The 21,012-nt window shown below is 40.6% G+C and overlaps 1 protein-coding gene across 13 annotated transcripts in view; it reads right to left on the reverse strand.

The window, feature by feature from the left end:
* ncoa2 (nuclear receptor coactivator 2) overlaps positions 1-21,012 on the reverse strand; it is a 234,854-nt gene that overhangs the window by 14,519 nt on the left and 199,323 nt on the right. For 9 of the 13 annotated variants that reach the window (XM_052022839.1, XM_052022847.1, XM_052022838.1 and 6 more), the window contains 7 exons: positions 17,717-17,917; positions 12,957-13,178; positions 12,667-12,796; positions 7,457-7,631; positions 6,344-6,640; positions 3,997-4,086; positions 2,431-2,884 (listed from right to left, as the gene is read on the reverse strand). In XM_052022839.1, coding sequence (XP_051878799.1) covers positions 2,431-2,884; positions 3,997-4,086; positions 6,344-6,640; positions 7,457-7,631; positions 12,667-12,796; positions 12,957-13,178; positions 17,717-17,917 — 1,569 coding nt within the window. The remainder of the gene's footprint in view (positions 1-2,430; positions 2,885-3,996; positions 4,087-6,343; positions 6,641-7,456; positions 7,632-12,666; positions 12,797-12,956; positions 13,179-17,716; positions 17,918-21,012) is intronic. The other 4 variants (XM_052022850.1, XM_052022849.1, XM_052022845.1 and 1 more) reach the window with 3 other exon arrangements.

A 21,012-nucleotide genomic window follows, 5' to 3' on the forward strand; every position in this document is an offset into this window, starting at 1 on the left:
ACCTCATGAGTCAGTAGAGACTTTTGGTTACTGGTGCATTATTTCCTAAAGTAAGGTAAATTTTGGAATTTACTAGTCCATTCAAGTTTTGTAAAGACAGCCATTACTGAGCAAAAAGTATACATGTGAATGAAACCTAAGTGGCACTGTCTCATGCAAATGGAACACGTTTTGAAATTGGATCTAATTAGCAAAATTTTATAATATCATGCAGAATTTACTCCAGTGGATCTTATGTGCCAATGGAGATCAAATCAACAGTGTACTGGAATAGGAAACTAGAATATTGGATTAGTGAACTAAATCAATCCTCATTCCTTATTTTTCTGTAACATTTAATTGACATAATTTTCCCCATCACAAGATTCTATGCCAACATTCATAATGGGAAAGGTCTACATAAACATGTCACAATTATAACACCAGTCACAATATGCAGACAAGATAACAGAACATTTTCCCTACCGATCAAGCAAAAGAAAGGTTTATAATAACACTGAATTAGTTACTCCTGGGCCTGTGACATCCAATTTAACTAACTTTAAAGCTCAATTTGGTGAACAAATATATCAGAAAATATGAGAAAGCACTAACGTGAAATAAAGAATTTTTTTTTGCTATCCCTAAAAAAAATCTATGACAACAAAATACCTAGGGAGCAACAACTGTTAGAATTCTTACGAGAGTTTTCTTCACATGGAGAATAAGTGCATTCATATTACCCTTTGAATACTCACAAACTAGATTATTCCTGATAACAAAACCCAGAGAATATTATTGCAAAGTGGGAAAACACTTAAATAAGGAATCGTTCAAAAGACATTAAATTGATAACCACTTTATGTTCCGAATATCTCTGGCACATAAGAAGCTTAAATTTGTTCTAATGTTTAATTCTTTAAACTGGGATTTATAAACGTCTTTTTCACATCCAAACAAATAGGATGAATGGTGTATTAATGTGGATTTAATTACTACATTACAAATATGTAACCAAAGCCTTTACAGGTGTATAAAGCATGACGCCATGAAAAGTTTCACAGTAATCCAATATAAATCTAGTAGACCACTGTAAAAATTCTACTGCATCTTGTATCAATGTATTGTCAGTGGGTAAAACATCATAAAAGTCTCTCTTGAAAGAATACCCAATTCAACTACTTTGGATCCTTTATACTAATGACGAGACTTCTAAGACAAATAATGACCACGGCTGCCAACATAAAAAATTCTGTGTTCAGTTTAGTTCTGTGACGTTTAAGTGTAATTTAAAACTTATTAAAAATTGCATGCACTGTAATATCATTTAAAAACATTTAGTACTGTACTTCTACAGCATTTTTTTGTACAACTAATTAAGTCAATACTGGATATTTGCGTAATTAACAATTGATAATGCAACTTTTCTTTAAATATGAATTGCATCAGAGGTACGAAGCTTATTTGAACTCAGAATGGCTTTCCCCAACAAAACTATAAAGACATCAGGATTTTGCATACTGTTAATGGGATTTATTGGCTATGTGTTATGTATTAATTTTGCAGAAGGGATTTTATTGTGCTAAACACCAAAGAAAAAATCTCCACCAATCAGTGCACATAAACAAATTCTGCAACATTATTTCTTTGGGTAAGAGAGGACATTCACAACTTTACTCAGAAATGATAATATATGGTAATTAGTAGTTGCCCAATTACCAAGCAAAAGGTTTTACTGAAGGAATGAATCTTAATATTCTACTGAGACACGAAAATTTAAATATTAAATCTCAAAATTAGATGTAATATTCTATATTCAAGGATTTTAGAGGTTATAGCACATGCCATTTACCTATCATGCTTATATAAGGACTGAGTCTCACCTGGAACTGTCTACTTCAAACTCATTTAGTTGACCTTTCTCTATATTTTTCAGTGCTTCCTTTTCCAGTCATCCAGCTCACTAATAAATTATGTCAATGTCCAAGCAGGACTTGCAATAGGGCATTCATGTTATAAAAACCTTTCTATATATAAGCATGAATTGATTCCTCTGATACTGGGAATCAGTACCTTGACTAAAGACTAACAATTCTTGGACATAATTTTTGAAAACTAAAGATCAAAACCAACTAATTTTAATGTATCTGCTGATGTGGGATTTTCCAAAGATAAGATCTGTGCTCTCACAGAAATGCATTGCCTTTAGCCAGAATTGTATTAGACAACCAATGCATGCAAGTTAGTACTGAACTTTGACATTCACTTAAAACTAAAGGGAAGGCGGGTCAGGTTATATAAGGTAAAGACATTACAAGCAACAGCTCCACACCCAATGAAAGCCAAAATCAATTTGCTCCATCATTCCCAACACACAAAGAATAATGCAATCTTTACAATAAATAGTTTTGCCATTCTAATAGTTAACAGCACTCAGAGGAAAGGCAGTACCTGAGCTGGGAAACTGGAAGGCATTGTGCTGCATTTGGGGACTCATTACAGGCCCAAACTGTCCTCCCACATTTCCTATCATTCCCTGGTTAGCCAGATTCATCTGGGAGCCATGCAAGGAGCTGTGAGAGAGGAGCTGTGACCCAGGATTTGGGGACACTGGGGAGAAAGGACTGGTGGAAGGTGGTGGGGAAGTAAGCCCAGTACCATAGTTTGGAGGGTATGGGAACTGTTGTGGTGATGCCTGAGGAATCCGAGGAGTGCTCATGGCAGCTGCCATGCTGCCAGAGGCTGCCATATTTGGTGGGATGTTCAAACCCTGCTGCCGCATCATCATGGTTCTCTGCTGCACCTGCTGCTGCTGCTGCTGTTGTTGCATCAACTGCTTTTGACGCAGGTACTGATTCAGAAGCTCACGCTGTCTCTGGGCCAGCATCTGTGCATTTATAGGTCCCTGAAAAATAAATACAAAGCATGTCTATATCATCAATAACAGTCAAATACTCAGTAGCCTTTCTCTAAATCAGTTCGTAAAGAGCTGTGTTTTCTCACTAGCAGACATGATGCACCTTTTCATTTTCCTAACCTACTGTAGGACGGATTGGGAATGAAAACTAAAATCAAGGTTCATTACAATGACCCCAAAAACAAGAGTGCCTGAAATAATTGTCCATATCAATTCCAGAAAAGAATCATAGAACAACTCCTTTTCAATCTTTTTCTAAAAAAAATCTGGGAATTTATTCTATTAACATTCACAACAAGTTGATGAGCTTTTCCAAATAAATAATGTTTGCTTTTGACCAAGCTGACAGCCTGAATTATTTTGTGGTTTCTTATTATCCCTGCATACCACAAAATGATTTTACCCTATTGTGCTATATTCATTTAATTCCTGACAGGTTTTAGAGAAAAAAGGTTATGAAATATTGTTCAGTTTTACGGCACTAGTTCATCATCCATTAATATTTCAATTTTTAAAGCAATAAAGATTACCATTGAAGCTGACATTATTTTAATGCAATTGTTTTTATTTAAAACAGATAAATTATTTGAACATTGTAAAGACAATTTTACAGTCCTTTCTGATATGCAACAACTGAAAAATAGACCGGAAATGTGCATTTAACAAGCATGACTTTGAATCTACTTTAAATTACTTGTAGGCCTTACAAGTCTTCTCCCCAAATTCTTTTGCTTGCTCACTCAAAAGTGCAGATTCAACTATAATTTCCCAAGTCCTTTTCCTGAAGAGGAATTTTTTATTTAAATATAATAAAGAAGTTCTGGTGAGCTCAGGATGCAGACTCAGCTTGGTTGGTCTCTGGAGACACCAGAAAGAGGATTAATTTCCCAGCTCCTTACTGCAAGATGTATAGTTCACAACCTTAATACCCATTCTTAGAGGTAAAACAACCAAGCCAAGATCAGGGAGCAAATGTAGAACTTTGACCTATATTGGACAACAAAATAAACTTATTCATTAAGTTATGGGAAAACCATTATTTCAAATGAAGGATTAACAGAACAAGTGAGAAACATCTTACAGTATTTTCTAATGCCTACCTGACCACTCATCTGTGGTGGCACACTAGCCCTTAGAGGTAGATTCATATTGGAGACAGTGGTGAGTGGGTTCATCAGTGGCTGTCGATTCTAGCAAAACAAATACAAATTATGAAATAGGTTATTTGTATGAAGATGCTGAGAGTTTAAGAACAAGAGCTGGAGAGGCATGGGCATTGCAGAAGGATCCACAATCAACCCACAGCCATAGTACTTGACAAATGCACTGAACATGAGTACAGGAGATTGAGAACAGGATTGGGTTTAGCAGTGCCGTTGTCACCATCTCCCTCCTGCCACAGTTGATCACTATCAATATTAATTAATGACTAACAGGACTGTGCATGAGGTACAGGAGACAACCAAGGCTTGCAGAAGCCAACTTCAACAACTGAGCAATGCTTTAATGAACAGACTTTAAGTCAAAAAGGTTTCTTATCATATAGGACAGCTAAAGTTTTATTGCTTAATGCTTTTGTCCGCGGAATAAATGTTTGTAATGTTAATGTGGTACCATAATATTTCTAAATTTAAATTCCACAATCAACAGGAATTGTTAAAGCTTCCTTGCACGATACCTTTTTAAAAGGAATACTGTGCTTTTTGCTTCTTTTTTTACCCCAAAAAGAAAGTATGTAAATTAACATAACAAGAACACTTTCTTCAAGGAAGCTTCACATTTGCGCAGCACTTTTCATAACCTTGTCATCCAGAAATGCTTCAAATTCTGGGAAATACATTTTTAGTATGGTTATTGCTTCATGCAGAAATCGAAGAAGCTAAATTGTGAAAAGGGCCAGATCGGCCAGAATACTAGAGAGAACTCCCCTGCCCCTTAAAATGTCATTGGACTTTCGCAACCATCTTGAGAGGAGACGGGGACACATTTTATCTAAAAGAGAGCACCTCTGACAGGGCTGCATTCCCTCAGCAACCTGCTGGATTTCCAGTCCAGTTAGGTGTTAGAAACTCTGGACTTAACTGCACAACTTCAATGTGGGGATAATATCACCTCTGCCCTGTGTGCACTCATCTTAAGTAGCAAATATGGGGTAAAACTTACACAGTGTAAGTTTTACGTAGAGCTTCCTGTATCTGAAAAGAACATAGGCTATCCTGCAAAACAAACAGAGGATATTGGGGCAGGATAAGGAATTACTCTGGATAGATATTAGGACCCAAGAGGAGCAGCTGGTGATGCCACCACCGCTTACACTGAAGTCTCAAGTGCTGTGGTGATTGGGAGGAGACAGTGCAGGTTGCAGCTGAAGACTCAAGGGAAGAATCCAGCTCCTCCTATGGACTGTGCAGCCCCCGAAGTTGGGCTCAGTCTTCACAGGTTAGGCACTGTTTTCACCCTGGAATGGGTTCAATGTCATGTCAGGTCCCAGGACTAACACATCTGGGCAACAGTTCAGGTCCATATCTAGATGTAGATACAGGGAACAGGACTGGTGTCCACAGGTTTGTCCCTGTATTATACTGGGGTACTACTGCCAGGCACAGGTCTATTACCGCATAACAGTGGGGCACAGTATTGGAGGGCACAGGTATGTTACTGTCTAACACTGGGATACAGTAGTGATGGGTACAGATCTGTCACAGTGTAATACTGGTGTACAGATGGGCACTGGTTAATCTCTGCATAACACTGGGGTACAGTACTGGTGGGCACATGTCTATCACTACATAACACTGGGGTATAGTACTGGTGGGCACAGGTCTGTCACTGCATAACACTGGGGTATGGTACAGGTGGGTACATGTCTGTTACTGCATAACACTGGGGTACAGTACTGGTGGGCACAGGTCTGACACTGCATAACACTGGGGTACAGTACTGGTTAGCACGTCTGTCACGGTATAACTCTGGTATACAGTACTGGTTGGCACAGGTCTGTCACTGCATAAAATTGGTGTACATTATTGGTGGGGACAGGTCTGTCACTGTATAACCCTGGGGTACAGGACAGATTTGCACAGATCTGTCACTGCATAACATTGGGCTGCAGTACAGATGGACACAGTATCTGGCTGGCACTAGCTACAAATTCCAGGAGTTCATTTGAACAGCTGGTAGAAGCAGAAGGGGCTGTTAACTTACTTGAGTTACCATCCTTGCTGCTGCCTCCCAAATTTTCCCCTCAGTAGAGACAGGCATTTGTGTGTGAACGGAGGGATACTCAGACAAAGCCGATGCTGAGGGAACTGGTACACCTTCCTGACTTGGGCGAGTTAGAATTTTTTGCCCTCTAAGGGGAACATGCTCAGCTAGTTTTCTTTAAAATAACTTAGATTTTATGTATTTTTTTTCCTGAGAGTTTAGCTCAGAAGGTAGGTTCATTACCATTTGCTGTCCTTGAAGCCTCTGTTGAAGCTGAAGCCGAAGTTGATTGGGCTGGTTAGGCACCATCCCAGATGACCTCAGCGCAGGCCTTGGTTGCATACGTAACATCGGGTACCCTGGTCGCTGCCCCATTTGAGTTGCCAGAGGATGAAAATTAGGTTCCTGCATGGTAGAATAGTTTCCTTGTACTACTGTGGTCTGTGGACCATATGGCTGATTATAGACTTGAGGTTTCTCTACCATCATTGTGGACTTCTGGCTAGGAAAGGACTCTGGCTGGTGATCCACACTTTGGCTCTGAAAAACAAAGGCAAAACTTAAATTTGTGGAGAATGGTCTTTTCTCACACTTGTCCTTAAATCTTATTTACTCTTTGCCAATTTGCACATGGCTCAGATAATAATAAGGGGATTATCACCCTTGTGGTTCTGCTTTTCAATCTTGCCCCAAGCTCCTCATAATGCTTCAGTTCAACTTCCTTCCTCGACTTACCTATGTCATTAGAGCCTACGTGGACCGCGACAACTGAGTCCTCCCCCTCAATATCTTCTCCAGCACAGAAGAGACGTCTTAACCTTAGCACTGGACAGGCCACACAGCCTTCAAGACTCACCACTGCTGCAGAGAACAGTGTCTGTTCCCTTAACTATGCTATCGTATCACTACTACATTTCCCTTTTCTCCACCTGAATGGCTCCCTGTGCCACAGAGTTTTGGAGAGTTTGCATGTCCTCACTGCAGTCCCCGCTCTTGAACATACAGGGAGTAAGAACCTTGGACCTGTTGTACCTGAACTCGCCTCCAAGATGCCTCGACCTGCCTCTTCTACAGTCACACCAACCTGCTCCTACATTCTGGACTGAAACAGATGTATTTTGGCACAAAGGTAGCTAAGGGAAATGGGTTTAGGGTGAGAAAGTGGAATTGATTTCCATGATCTTATTTAATGGCAGATCAGGCTCAATGGTCCTCCTGGTCAATTCTTGCATCTACTTCTCAGCATGTTCACATTGGAGGGTTTCTCTGCTATTCGTGTGATCAGCCTTTCTGTGAACCAAAATTTACAGTGGCACCTTCTTGCACTCAATCTTTTGTGTAAGTGTGAGTGTTTACCTGATTAACGAGTTCAGGTATTCCTAGTGCCCGGTCAATTTCTTCCAGTCCTAGTTCATCAATATTCTTTAGTGCTGAACGTAACTGGTCTAGAATTGTGCCTTCATCATTTGGAGCTTCCGTTGGTATAGATGTACAAAGTAGGTCATCTTGAGAACTGCTGTATGATTGCCTACTAATATAAAAAAAAGTAGTCCTAAAGACATCCAAACAAGTTTTTACATTTCTATATATAAAAACCACAAACTAAAATTACAGCATACATATGGACAAAATGATGTTTTTCAGAGTATGAATTGAAAAGGTTTGTGAAAGAGCTTTACTTTTAAAATAAAGAAAAAGAGATCAACCATTTTTGGATTTTTGCATATCACTGACAAAAAGACATGAATGATGAGTTACAAGTTCCACTTTTACATAGTTTATTCAAGCTTATGCCTCAAAATCCAGTTTATCCTAAAAGGTATGCTGAATAAGTGCAGCAGTAGGAAGTTAACCACTGTTTCGGTTGTTGGCTCTTTCTTGTGGCCAATGCAACGTGCCGGGGACAGAGAGGGGACGGCATGTGGAGGGAGGTGAAGGATAAAATAAAAGCAAAAGGGGCGGCGTACAAAGTAGCAAAAATTAGTGGGAAAACAGAAGATTGGAAAGTTTTTAAAAATCTGCAGAGAGAAACTAAGAAGGTCATTAGGAAAGCAAAGATGAGTTACGAAAGGAAGCTGGCGGACAACATTCGGAAGGATTCTAAGAGTTTTTTTAAATACATAAGGAATAAAAGAGAGACACGGGTTGACATAGGACCAATTGATAACGGTGCAGGAGGTATTATAATGGATGATAGTGAGATGGCAAGGGAATTGAATGAATATTTTGCATTGGTCTTCACCGTGGAGGACATAAGCAATGTGCCCGTTAGTCAGGAGTCTCACGAATTGGAACTGAGTTCAGTTCAGATTAATAGGGAGAAGGTGCTAGGAAAACTAAAGGGGCTTAAGACTGATAAGTCTCCCGGACCGGATAAGACTGATAAGACTGATAAGTCTCCCGGACCGGATGAGGTGCATCCCCGGGTTCTGAAGGAGGTGGCTGTAGAGATAGCGGAGGCATTGGCGATTATTTTTCAGGAATCGATAGATTCTGGCATGGTTCCGGAGGACTGGAGGGTAGCGAATGTAGTTCCGTTGTATAAGAAAGGTGGGAGGCAGCACAAAGGCAATTACAGACCTATTAGTCTGACGTCAGTGGTGGGAAAATTATTGGAATCTATCCTCAAGGAGGAGGTTACCGAATACCTAGAGGCGCAAGGCAAGATTGGACCTAGTCAACATGGTTTTGTGAAGGGGAGGTCCTGTCTGACCAACCTATTGGAGTTTTTTGAAGAAATCACAGGTAGGGTGGATAAGGGAGAGGCAGTAGACGTTGTGTATTTAGACTTTCAAAAGGCCTTCGATAAGGTGCCTCACAAGAGACTGATTAATAAGATGAGAGGTCATGGAATTATGGGTAGGGTAGCAAAATGGGTGGAGCATTGGCTGGTTGGCAGGAAGCAAAGGGTGGAAATAAAAGGATCTCGTTCTGGTTGGTTACCGGTTACTAGTGGTGTGCCGCAGGGGTCGGTGTTGGGGCCGCTCCTTTTTACCTTGTACATCAATGATTTGGATGATGGAATAAATGGTTGTGTGGCTAAGTTTGCGGATGACACCAAGATAAGTGGAGGAATAGGGAGCATAGAGGAAATAGAAAGGATGCAGAGGGACCTAGACAGTTTAGGAGAATGGGCAAGGAAATGGCAGATGAGATTCAACGTTGAGAAATGTGCAGTTGTACACTTTGGAAGCAGAAATAAGCGGGTAGATTATTATCTAGAAGGAGAGAAGATTGATAGTACGGTAGTACAAAGGGACTTGGGGGTACTCGTACAAGATACCTTAAAAGTTAACCACCAGGTTGGATCGGTGGTTAAGAAAGCGAATGCTATGTTGGCATTCATCTCGAGAGGTATAGTGTATAAAAGTAAGGAAGTGTTGATGAGGCTCTACGGGGCACTAGTGAGGCCTCATTTGGAATACTGTGCGCAGTTTTGGGCCCCACATCTTAGGAAGGATGTGCTGACGTTGGAGAGGGTTCAGAGGAGATTTACGAGAATGATTCCGGGAATGAAAGGGCTTAAGTATGAGGAGCGTTTGTCGGCTCTTGGACTGTACTCACTGGAGTACAGAAGGATGAGAGGGGACCTCGTAGCGACATTTAAAATGTTGACAGGTAAGGATAGAGTAGATGTGGCTAGGCTGTTTCCCTTGGTGGGCGAGTCCAGGACCAGAGGGCACAATCTTAGAATTAGAGGGTACAGTTTCAAGACAGAGATGAGGAGAAATTTCTTTACCCAGAGGGTGGTGAAGTTGTGGAACTCCTTGCCACGCACAGCAGTGGAGGCCAGATCAGTGGGGGTGTTCAAGGAGGAGATAGACAGATATCTAAATAGTCAGGGTATCAAGGGATATGGGGATAAGGCTGGAAAATGGGATTAGAATAGTTTTTTTTTTCTTTTCTTTCTCTTTTCTTTTTTTCCCACCCCATTTCTTTTTCCCTTTTCCTTGGAGCAGACTCGATGGGCCGAATGGCCTGCTTCTGCTCCCTTGTCTTGTGATCTTGTGAAATTGGAGAGCAACATTTTGAAAAGGGTGGTTTTGGGAGGCCAGTGGTAGATTGGGGACAGGAATTTGCGATGTGGCAAAAGGTTCGGGATCTGCTATCTGTTTTGTTATTCGGGGTGGTGCTGGGGCTACGGAGGATATTGGGATCAGGATTAGCATTTGTGACAATGGGGAAGCAGTGGAGTGAGGAAGAAGACATTAAAAACAATTGAAGACTTCAATTGAAGGCATCATTGGTCAGGGTTGGGAGAGGAACAACAAATCAACCCTTAGGGTTTGGGTAAAAGCAGGTCCAGTGGGTGGAGAGAATGATAATTCAGTGCAGGATGAAGGCAGGAAACTGACATATCAGGCAGATGGCCCAGTCTAGCACTGCACTGGGAAGACCACGTAGTCCCAGGAATGCTCAACAATGGGCACTTCTGGGACACGATTCAAACTCTTCCCCAGATGATCCATGAGGAATGTTACATGGGGAATGACATCACCACATGAGCTGCTGATTTGGAAATAGTGACATGAGTGTAACTCATGCCTAGACGTGCCCAGTTAAATTTTGGTGTGAAGTAACCTGGAGATGATGTTACCATGTTTCACTCCATAATAAAACAATATTCAATTGCATAATGCTGTGAAGTTTTAGGCAACCGAATTTCTAGGCAACATTAATTTAAGTTAGCCCATCCAGTATTATTCATATAATAAGCTGACAGCAATGTGAAAATGGGGGAAATGGTCAAAATTAAATAAAACTTCAAACTTTTAAATCAGTTGACCTGGTACATGTGAGGACCAAAACAAACCACATTATATCAAAGATATTTCCTTTGTGCAAATTACCACCCTAAGAAATTTGAAAATTGAATTGGACATGAATGGACTTATAAGAAATAAATTAAGAGAATAAGATTAGTTATTAGGACAATAGCCCAGACTAATAATCCAGGGAATGCAAATTCAATTTCCACCAAAGTTGTCTGAAAGAACAGAAAACCTTGAATAAAAAGCTGTATTAGTAAAAGTAAAGGTGAAGCTGTTAAATTGTCATTGAAACCCAACTGTTTCTCTAACATCCTTTAAAGGTAGAAGTCTGTTGTCTGTATTTGTTTTGCCTCTATGTGTGACTGGTAGAACATTAACTGATCTTTCACACCATATAACTACAGCAGAAAAAATCTGCACAGAAAACACAAGACTTTGTTGCGTCCGAGTTTGGTAATTTCAATGTTGTCCAAGCAAGCTTGCCCAAGCTAAAACTCTACAGCTTATTACTTCCAAATCCAGTACTCTCAACCTACAACACCTTAAATCCTTTGTGTTTAAATCCATCTATTGACACACCCCATTTGACTTCATAACTTGATCCATAATTCTCCATTCCACGAACACTGGCTCCTTGTCAGTCCCTCTGTTTGCTTAAGTACTTGTCACAGCGTCTTGAGTTGTCAAGTTCCTCATTCTGGAATTTCCTCTCTAAACAACTTTATATTCTTGTCTCCTTCTTTCTGACAGTTGCTAAAGTCCATCTTTTTTTAAAACCAAGCCATTGATCACCTCAATCTTTAATTAATCATTCCCAATTTCTTCTGTAAAATTTTGAAAAACAGGTCATGGTGCTTTCAATGTTAAAATCTCTCCATAGAAACACAACTTGCTTTTGATGTTAACATAATCCCGGTTCTGTTACCAGTTCCTTGTTCCTTTGAAAATGGGTCATCTCCGGGCCACTCCTTTGTTTTGTTCAGGTGTTATGTCTCTAGTTATTACTGCTGTTTTGATCATACCTTATCCTTCTGTGCCATGATTTTCTACTTTAGTGACTATCACAATTTTTAAATATATATTTTGTGCAGGCTCCCAAGGGAGCTATCCCATTAGTCCCATTCCCTCCTCCTAACTTCCCTATATCCCTGAAATGTATTTGCCCATCAACTCTCCTTTGACTCTTTTTGCCACTAACCTACACTAAGCTGTAATCTACAGTGATCAATTAACCTAACAGCACATCTTTGGCAGCTATGTGGAAACTAGAGCATCTAAAAGGTGGCCCACATTGCAAGAACTTGCAAATTCCCCACATACAGCAACCAAGGTCAGGATAGAACCCAGTTCTCTGGAGCTGTGAGGCAACAGCACTAACTGTTGTGTCACCATGTGAAGTGACCTGGAGATGATGCTACCATGTTTCACTCCATAATAAAACAATATTCAATTGCATAATGCTGTGAAGTTTTAGGCAACTGAATTTCAAGACATTAATTTAAGTTAGCTCATCCAGTATTATGTAAGCTTTCAATTTTTGATCCCCATAACCTATGTACCCAAAACTCACTTTCCCTTTGATATGGAGAACTCTAGTCTCAAACTTTTCTCCTTCTCAATTTTAAGTTTTAAGCTCTCAGTTAAGATCTTTTCTGAACTATTTACTACTCAAATGCTCCTGTCTGTGAAATGGTGAGATAATGTTGGAATAACAACTACTATTCTTACCTCATTGCAATTCAAATTCTTTAAAAAGGTAAAATTGATTTAGTTTTAAATAATATTGCAACTTACCGATTTTGATTGGCAAAAGGCCCCTGATCAATAGGCATTATACTGTCAGGCCAAGGTGCCGTTTGGTTTGGAGGCGCTTGTTGTTGACCATATGATGGACCTCCCATACCCACCTCAATTTCTGATGACCCTAATCAACATGAAAAGTAGGAGAAAAGATGATTTCTTTTTAAAATGGCATTTGATAACATTGCTGTCTTTCAGAGAACAAAAAGGTATTTTAAAAGCTTAAAAGGATTTCTCTAACAAAGTAATTCAATAGCACAAGAAATAAAAATGCTGCAACGTACCCATGATTTGTGTTTGGAGCATCGATCTCTGACCAGGCTGACTGTTTGGTCTCATAGGAATTCCAGGTGTAGGACTGCCGATCATGCTGCCTTGCAGTGTTGTCCTGCTCATTGTATTGGATCCTGTGCTGCCTGTGGTGTTTGCAGCAGAGCTTGACTGACCCCAGTCTACAGAAGCCATGCTGGGTCGAGGGGCTCCACTTCCCATGCTACTGACCATCCCTAGACAGGAACAAGGAAGGCTGGAGAGTAATCCTGTTTCTGGAATTCATTTTCCTTCCTCAAGTAGTACACGCTGTTATGCATAAACCCAAAAAATTATTGCACCTTCTACAATTTCTTTTCGTCCATTTATTTTCAAATCTGCAATTGCTGCTATACTGCAGAGTTCTTCATGGTAAACACATTTTCCTGCTCTATGTAGCACCATAAAACATTAATCTTGATAAATTCAAGTCGTTTAGTCACAATAAATAACGTACTTGAAGATCACTGAACATGCACAATATCTCTTCTGTGGACTACCAATACTGTAAAACCGTGCTGATAGGAAGTGTCGCTTTATGTACGAGTGACAGGTGCTGAGAAGTGTGGATAACCCTAGCTTCCTTCCTGAGGAAGTGAATCACTTTTGCTACTGAATACGTCAATGCTTTACTTTCCAAATGAACTGAAGATAAGTTACCAAAACCTAACAGCAAGTTCTTTTTATATACAAAACAATTTGTTGCGACTGAGAAATTTTATGTATTTTTAAATGCGCTGCTGTACAAGGCCAAAAACTAATTATTTAGCAGAAGGGTCAGTAACATCTTTCGGTCAAATATCAAATATTACACAACACAGGAAAGTTACACAAAGATTTTTCCGATGTTTGTCTCAAACTGCAATTCATAATGGGTATACCCTGTCTGGGGAAATCCTCCTCCTTCCATTATGATCAAAGAATCACGTAAATTATGCTCCAGCTACTTAAGGCAGACCACTTCCAGTGATTTATAATAAAAACTTTTATGAATGGTTTTAAAGCAGTCAGTAAAGGAAGCACTATTATTGGCTTTTATGTCACCTTCAAGTGGTATAAATGAAACTGTAATGATAGAGTCTAGTCTTGATTAGTTGAAAGGTGGCTTACCAGATTATAGTATGTACTTAACATTTATCAAATAAAAGTATTAAAATCAACAAGCTTACAGGACAAGCAGCATTTCAGCTTTAAGGGTTTTTGGAATAATACGTGCCTCAAATGGCACTTCAAAAGTTTGGAGCAGGTATGGCAACTATTTCAGAAGCTGATTTTGGTTAGTGGGAGTTAAATACTGGGGAAGAGATATGTAGTGCACATTAATCATCATTTTCCTTCTGAACTCATTTCAGTTAGCTGTTAACTTCCCAGCACTCACATAACTAAAAAGACAACCAATGCAATCTACTGAACTTACTTTGCAGAGTGAAGAGAGTACCACCTACTGCTGTTCAAAGTACACCAAATACTGTACAATTTCTTTGTTCTCCACTCACAAGCATATGATGTGATGACAAACAACGATTTCAGAAAGACATTGTTTTGGCTGAACATTCAACAGCATTCTGGCTTTATATCTGAAAAGCTCTCAGAGTTCTTCTAAAGCAAGATGACTCAGTCCTCAAGAATTTTTTTGAAAAGTGAGGAATGGAGAGCTTCAGTTACACCTCCAAGCCTAGCCAAATGAACAATATATAACACATTCATTTTGTTGTTGCTATTTCAAGTTTCAGAATAACTAATCGATCTAAGAAGCACCTAGTCCTTTTTTTCATTCATTCATTGGATGTGAGCATTGCCGGCACTGTCAGTATTTATAGCCCATCCCTGACAGTTCTTAAGGAGGAGGCTGTGAGCCATTTTCACCAACTGTTGCAGTTCCTGTAGTGAAGGTAACTCCCACAATGCTGCTGGGTTGGGAGTTCCAGTTTTTGACCTGGAGAAGAAGGAATGGTGAAATGATTCCAAGTCAGGATAACGTATAGCCTGGAAGGGAGGTCACAGGTGGTGTGCCGAATGGTTGCAAGTTTGGGTGGTTCCGCCAGAAATCTTTGGTGAAGTGTTGCGGCCCATCTTCCAGATTCTCCCTGTACATGACACTGCAAGGTGTGTACCATCTGGAAGCTGGGCTTCAACAAGAGACCCACAAGTTCATTCCTTAGGATGTACTGAACCAATTGATACTAGAGAAGGGAATCAATCCTCTGGATTGTGGAAATAAAGGTCCGCCAAAGATTACACAATTAGCTCGTGTTCAACACAACATATTGTAAATGAGTATCAATACAGTAGGCAATTGGTCTCCATATCTGATGTCTCATTAAAATCCTTATTCATGGGAGTAAAGGGCCATGGCACAAAACTGCAGTAACACCTTTATATTCTCTGCCTCCAGATCCAATTGATACCATCAGAAATTAGCAGTTGTACAGCATAAAATGAACTCTGCAATGGATAAACTTCCTTTTCATCCCCAGATGAAAACAACAGCAACAACCTGCACTTAGAGATTACTTTTAACCTGTTTAAATATGTCCCAAGATTCTTCAAGTTAACAAAAAAAATGTGATTGAGTGACTTAAGAAAATGTTAAGAAGGTGAGGAGAGAGGGAGAGAAAAGGAAATTTAGGGAGGAAAGTCCAAACCTTAGTCTCTGGCCAGCTGAAGGTAAGACTATCTAAGGTGAAACAATTAATGTTGGAAATGTGTAAATGGTCTGATTTGGAAAAGCTCAATGATCTTAGGTTTGTAGGGTTTGAGGAAGTCAGAGACAGAGGAACAAAGTAGTGGAGGGAGTTGAAAACAAGAGATGAAAGTTTAAAGTTGCCTCATTACTGCCAATGAAAGGAATTGTCTACGAGTGAGTGAGCACAGTGGTGATGGTGGAACAGGATTTTATGTAGGTTAGGATATGAAAGGTAATGTTTTATACAAGTTCAATTTGATTCAGGGTGAAAGACGGAAAGGTGACTCTGAGGGAATTGGAATGGTTAAGTCCATCATGAATGAAGGTATCAAAAGGCAATTCAACTGAGGCACAGGCAGAGATGGATGATGTTACCCAAGCAGAAAGCAGCACTCTTGGTGATTAGCACATCTCTGAATGGAAGCTGATCTTAAATTCAAATTCAATGCCAAGGTGACAAATGGTCTGGTTCAGCAACAGTGGCCTGGGAGAGGTTTGGGGTCCTGGCCACGAGCGAGAGAGAGATCGGGACATGGAACAAGGTCCAATCTTCCTACCAATTAAATGTATAAAACATTTTACTGGTTTCAGTAATGTCTGTCAGATAAATAAAGTAACAAATCAAGGGCAGTGGAAGATTTGTCAGGTGGAAGGGAGCTGAAGCTGGGTCACATCAGGACACATGAAACCTGACATGGCATTTACAGATGATATGCAAATAGACAGTTAAGAAAAAAAAGCAAGGACAGGACCATCCAACTGGATGACTGAGAGGACTTGGAGTTAGATACCATGGTCGAGTGTGTTAAAGGTTCCAGACAGATTGAGAAGATGAGGTAGGATTGTGCATTTCCCCCTTGTAACTCCAGTTGTGGCAAAATTAGGGACAGGAATCTGCTTCAAGAGGGTCAAATGGAGTTGTGTGAATGATAGGCTTGGATTTAGACAGTGACATATTAAAGGACCTTTGGGAAATTCTGGAGGTTGACATGAGCGTGTAGTTTGTAAGGGAATAGGGGTCAAGGGTGGTTATTTTGTGCAGTGGAGTGATGACAGCAGATTTGAAGAAAAGTGCACTGGGGAGAGGGGATGGGGGAGTGCGAGCAGTAGTGCCCAAGGAGGGAAAACTAGGAACATCACATCGTGAAGGCCTAATCATGACTTGATGATGAAGGTGAGTAGAAGGGCCAGCCAGTGCTATGATGAATAGGAATGTCAGACAGGATGCTTTCATTAAGGAAGAAAGTCATCAGTAGCTGGTGATATTTTGGTTGAGGCAACTATGTTGATGCAACTATGATGATGCAATGATCAATGATAAGGTCATAGGAAGGATCTTGCACAGAGGGAGATGCACACAGATCACTCCTTTGGGCCAGTATTGAGAGGAGTGAGAAGGACAGAAAGAAATGAGCCAAAATTAGCTCGCATTGGATGTGGAGGGAGATGAGAGAGGATGAAGCCATTAGGGTTGGTGCTTCTGAGAAGAAGAGACTGGCATTGGAGGAAGGTACTGGTTTATTGATGGATTGGTCCAGCTTGGGACAGTTACAGGAGAATAAAGTCATCAAGGAGAGGTAAAAGGTTAAGGCAGGGATTTGGGAGAGAGGGCAGGGGAGAGAGAGGGGGAGGGAGGGGGAGGGGGGAGGGATGGGAGAGGGGGGAGGGACGGAGGGGAAGGAGAGGGGGAGGGGGAGGGGAAAGAGAGAGAGAGACAGAGAAAGAAAACTAGGAGAGATAAATAGGAAAAGGAAAAAGAAAGAGTAATTCAGACACAGCTGAGAAGCCCTCTGTTGTCAAACGCCCTGCTGATAATCACTCTTTAGATTCAGATACAACAAATGGCCACTTGGATTAACCAAAGTTCAGCAGGTTAAGTTCCTGAAGTGGAGAAAGAGCAAAACAAAAATCAAATGCAGCTTGTAAGAATGTCCGTGCTTTTAAGTAAAGTATCTTTATCGCACTTGGTCATATTTCCTAACTAGAAGTATAAAGATCAAAGGAAAAGAAACATCAAAGCTGAAACAATTCCAACACTGATGAACATACCTGCACTGGCTCCCAAGCCTCCTTGATTCCCCATCATTGCTTGATTACCCATCACTTGCTGTGACATTACGGCAAATGGACTGCTGTTTCGTATTGGTGGGAATGGTCCTGCACTTGTCTGACCCTGCATGTGGATGTCCAATCCCGTGCTTCGACCTTGTTGCGGTCTGCCTGGTTGCACAGCTCGAGGATTATTGAAAGCTACAGTTTGATTTATAAGAAAAAAGAGTGCATTGTGAAGAACTGTGTTATTAAACATTTACCTGCCAAAAGCTTTAAGCTATGATGAATATAAATGATCCATTATTTGCTGACAAAATAATAGCAAGTATATAGTTAGATGCAAATGCTGCAGCAATTTCAGATGAGGGCAGATTCACAGCAAATACGGAGACCCATAAACTGCCCCCTGAAGTGCAGGTTCTCTGGCATTAGCTCCTGGTTCACCACTGGACTCCAGAGACCAACACAAGGTTGTTGTGTTTTGCAGTACATTCAAAGTAAAGCAAAAGTGCACTATTTCATAAAATGCCTTTCTACCCGCCCCCCATTTTGTATGTTTTTTTTGTCTATTAACCCATAAACATCAGTATCTTTAGTTGGCAAGGGCTGTTTTGAGTCTAAGTGCACTTTTCTGTGAAAGAAATTGGTTGGCATCTTTAGTTGGTGCATCATCGTTCACTTTGCTCTGCCGGAAAATGGCAACATTTCTACATCAAAACGGTGAGCACATCTTGAAAGTAAATCTTTGTAAAAGGCCTTGGGATATCTACATCATGTGGGAGTGCAATTCTTTTTTGAAGTGTCAGGCTACTACTAAATCTCCCGCTGACTTCAGTTCTACTGACTTCAGCCATCAATGCTTACAACCTGGCTGCTGGTTTCTTTGTTTCCCAGTGTCTTGATGCATGTTGCTGCGCTCTGTGAGGATGCATTTCATTTACTTTGCAGTTACTCTAGAAAAGGCAAGGCCCGACTTAAACTGAGGAACGAATTTCAAAACAATTGTGGCTGAGTTACAGTAGAAACTGAAAAATAGTTTTTACTTTCCATTAATTTTGGAAGCTGTTGAGATGGAGGTCAGAGGCCCTGGGATCGGGGTGTTTGATGTTCTTCCAAAACATGGGGGCGACAGGTTGGACAGCCCAGCTCTGTGCGGTAGATGGGATACATAGCTCCAAGTGCGTTAGGGCATAGTTTCAAACGCAAACAAAGTCAACACAAGTCAAGAACATCATGGAGGAGCAGAGAGGCCTTCCTTTATGTGAAGGCAGCTGTTGCTTCATATTTGTCTGGCCTTTATTTTATTTGCCATTTTTCAGTCCAAGTGAACATTGAACATTACCAGAGTCTTGCTGCATGCATTATCTGAAAAACCAGCCAAAAGCAAGTGATGACACCAGCTGAGGTCAGGCCATTAACACAGCTGAAGATGGTGGGCCTAGTATACAGATTTATTCTTGCAATGATGTGCCTGGGGTATAATGACTGGTCTCCATAGCTACAACCCATTTCTTATGTGTGGCTGTGACTGAAGTCAATGGAAAACTTTCTCCTTGAACACGACTGACTAAAACTACCAAGGTTCTTTCATGGTACAACCTCTCAAATGCTACCTCAACATCAAGACTACCATCAACACGATTCAGCTTGTGTCTATGCCTGCAATGAGGTTAGAACAGAGGCCTGATGATATTGAAACGGAGCTGCTTTCTCCTGCAGAACAGCCACTTGACAACAATGTTATATGAGCAACACAAGCTGCCCATGTTTGGGATCAGGCTTTTAGGTGGTAACTGGTCAACCTGCTTTTTGTGGACAAAATACCTTCAGGCAATTTTGTACATTACCAAGAAAACTCCTGCACGTTGATTGCAGTGAAACAGCTTCTCAATGGCTGTGATTAGTTTCTGGAGCACCTTCTGCCGCAGCACAGGTTGTGTGTTGTCAGGGTGCATGGTCTTTACAGTGGACTCAGTTGCTGTTTCTTCATGTCACGCAGTACGAATCAAAATGGTTTATGATCCGTTATGGTGATTATTAGGTCTTCAGAAGGCAGAGCAGGAACAGTCACAGAAGACCTAACTGAAAATAGTTGCAAACTCTTCAACCTTTTCTTCTGCACTTGCATTCTGGGCTCCACCACTGAGAATAAAGTCGTTCACGGAACTTCCTCTTTTCACCATTAATATTGAATGGTGATAGGCAATTTAACTACAGGATGTAAGAGAGTTGTGGAGCTTTGACCTAGTCAGTTGATTGATGGAAGGATTACTTGACCTAAAGTTGTTTTTCACACTTTAAGCATGTAATAGAGTGCTCCCAGTTCATAAGGTTGGCATTTTTACAATGTTGGCATTTTATTCACTCTTAATTAAACCAGGATTGAATGAGGTAGCAATGGCAGTGAGGTTTAACCTAGGCTATGAGTTGACTGACAACAATGACACAATAACATACAATTCTAATGCTACTGATAACCCATGGTGCCTCGTGGATGACCAGTTTTGAGCTACCACATCTGCATTGATCTATTGCGCTTTGTCATAATGCAGAGCGGAGCAAAGTTTACTTGGCATCCATAATGTGGTAGTAATTACTATCAAAATGGCCACGGCGGATGCACATTTGCAAAGGAGATTGGTAAACTTGACGTCAAGCAGCCTATTCATACTCTGGTAGTGACAAATTTCAGGGTTATGGCAGTTCAGTCAGCAGTGACGTTCCTGATCCACTTTAGCTGACTAATTTTGGTGTCCTCTACTCAGAGAACATTCTATGTTACTATCCTAACTGGTACTCAACCTAGGCACATACTGATTCATCAGCTGAGGAAAAGCTCTTTGATCAGTGATTCAGTTTCCTGGTTTCCTTATAGAGAAGCCTCCTTTGGATTACAGAAGTTGGAGTTGTGAACTTCTCATCAAACTAATTATTTATCTTTGTTTAAATGGTACAACGTCCCTTAGTGTGAACTTGGAAATGCATTTATGCATCTTGACTAATTACATGAACAGGAAAAAATTAATCTGTCATTCAATTTTTCATATCGATAAGAGAAGCCAAAGAGACATCAGTCTAGATGTGTGCCTTGGTATTGCCCTGAAGTATGTCCAAATTAGATAATGGTAGAGCTTGAACCTACAACTTCCAACACAGAGGCAAAAATGTCATCACTGAGTGAAAGCAGACTCCAATTATTTGCAAAATTAGAAAATTCTTGCAGGGGCTCAGCAGGGTGGATGCAGGGAAGATATTTCCCCTGGCTGAGGAGTGCAGAGCCAGGAATAACAGTC

The sequence above is a fragment of the Pristis pectinata genome, chromosome 9, assembly GCF_009764475.1.
Source record: "Pristis pectinata isolate sPriPec2 chromosome 9, sPriPec2.1.pri, whole genome shotgun sequence".
NCBI classification, from domain to species: Eukaryota; Metazoa; Chordata; class Chondrichthyes; order Rhinopristiformes; family Pristidae; genus Pristis; species Pristis pectinata.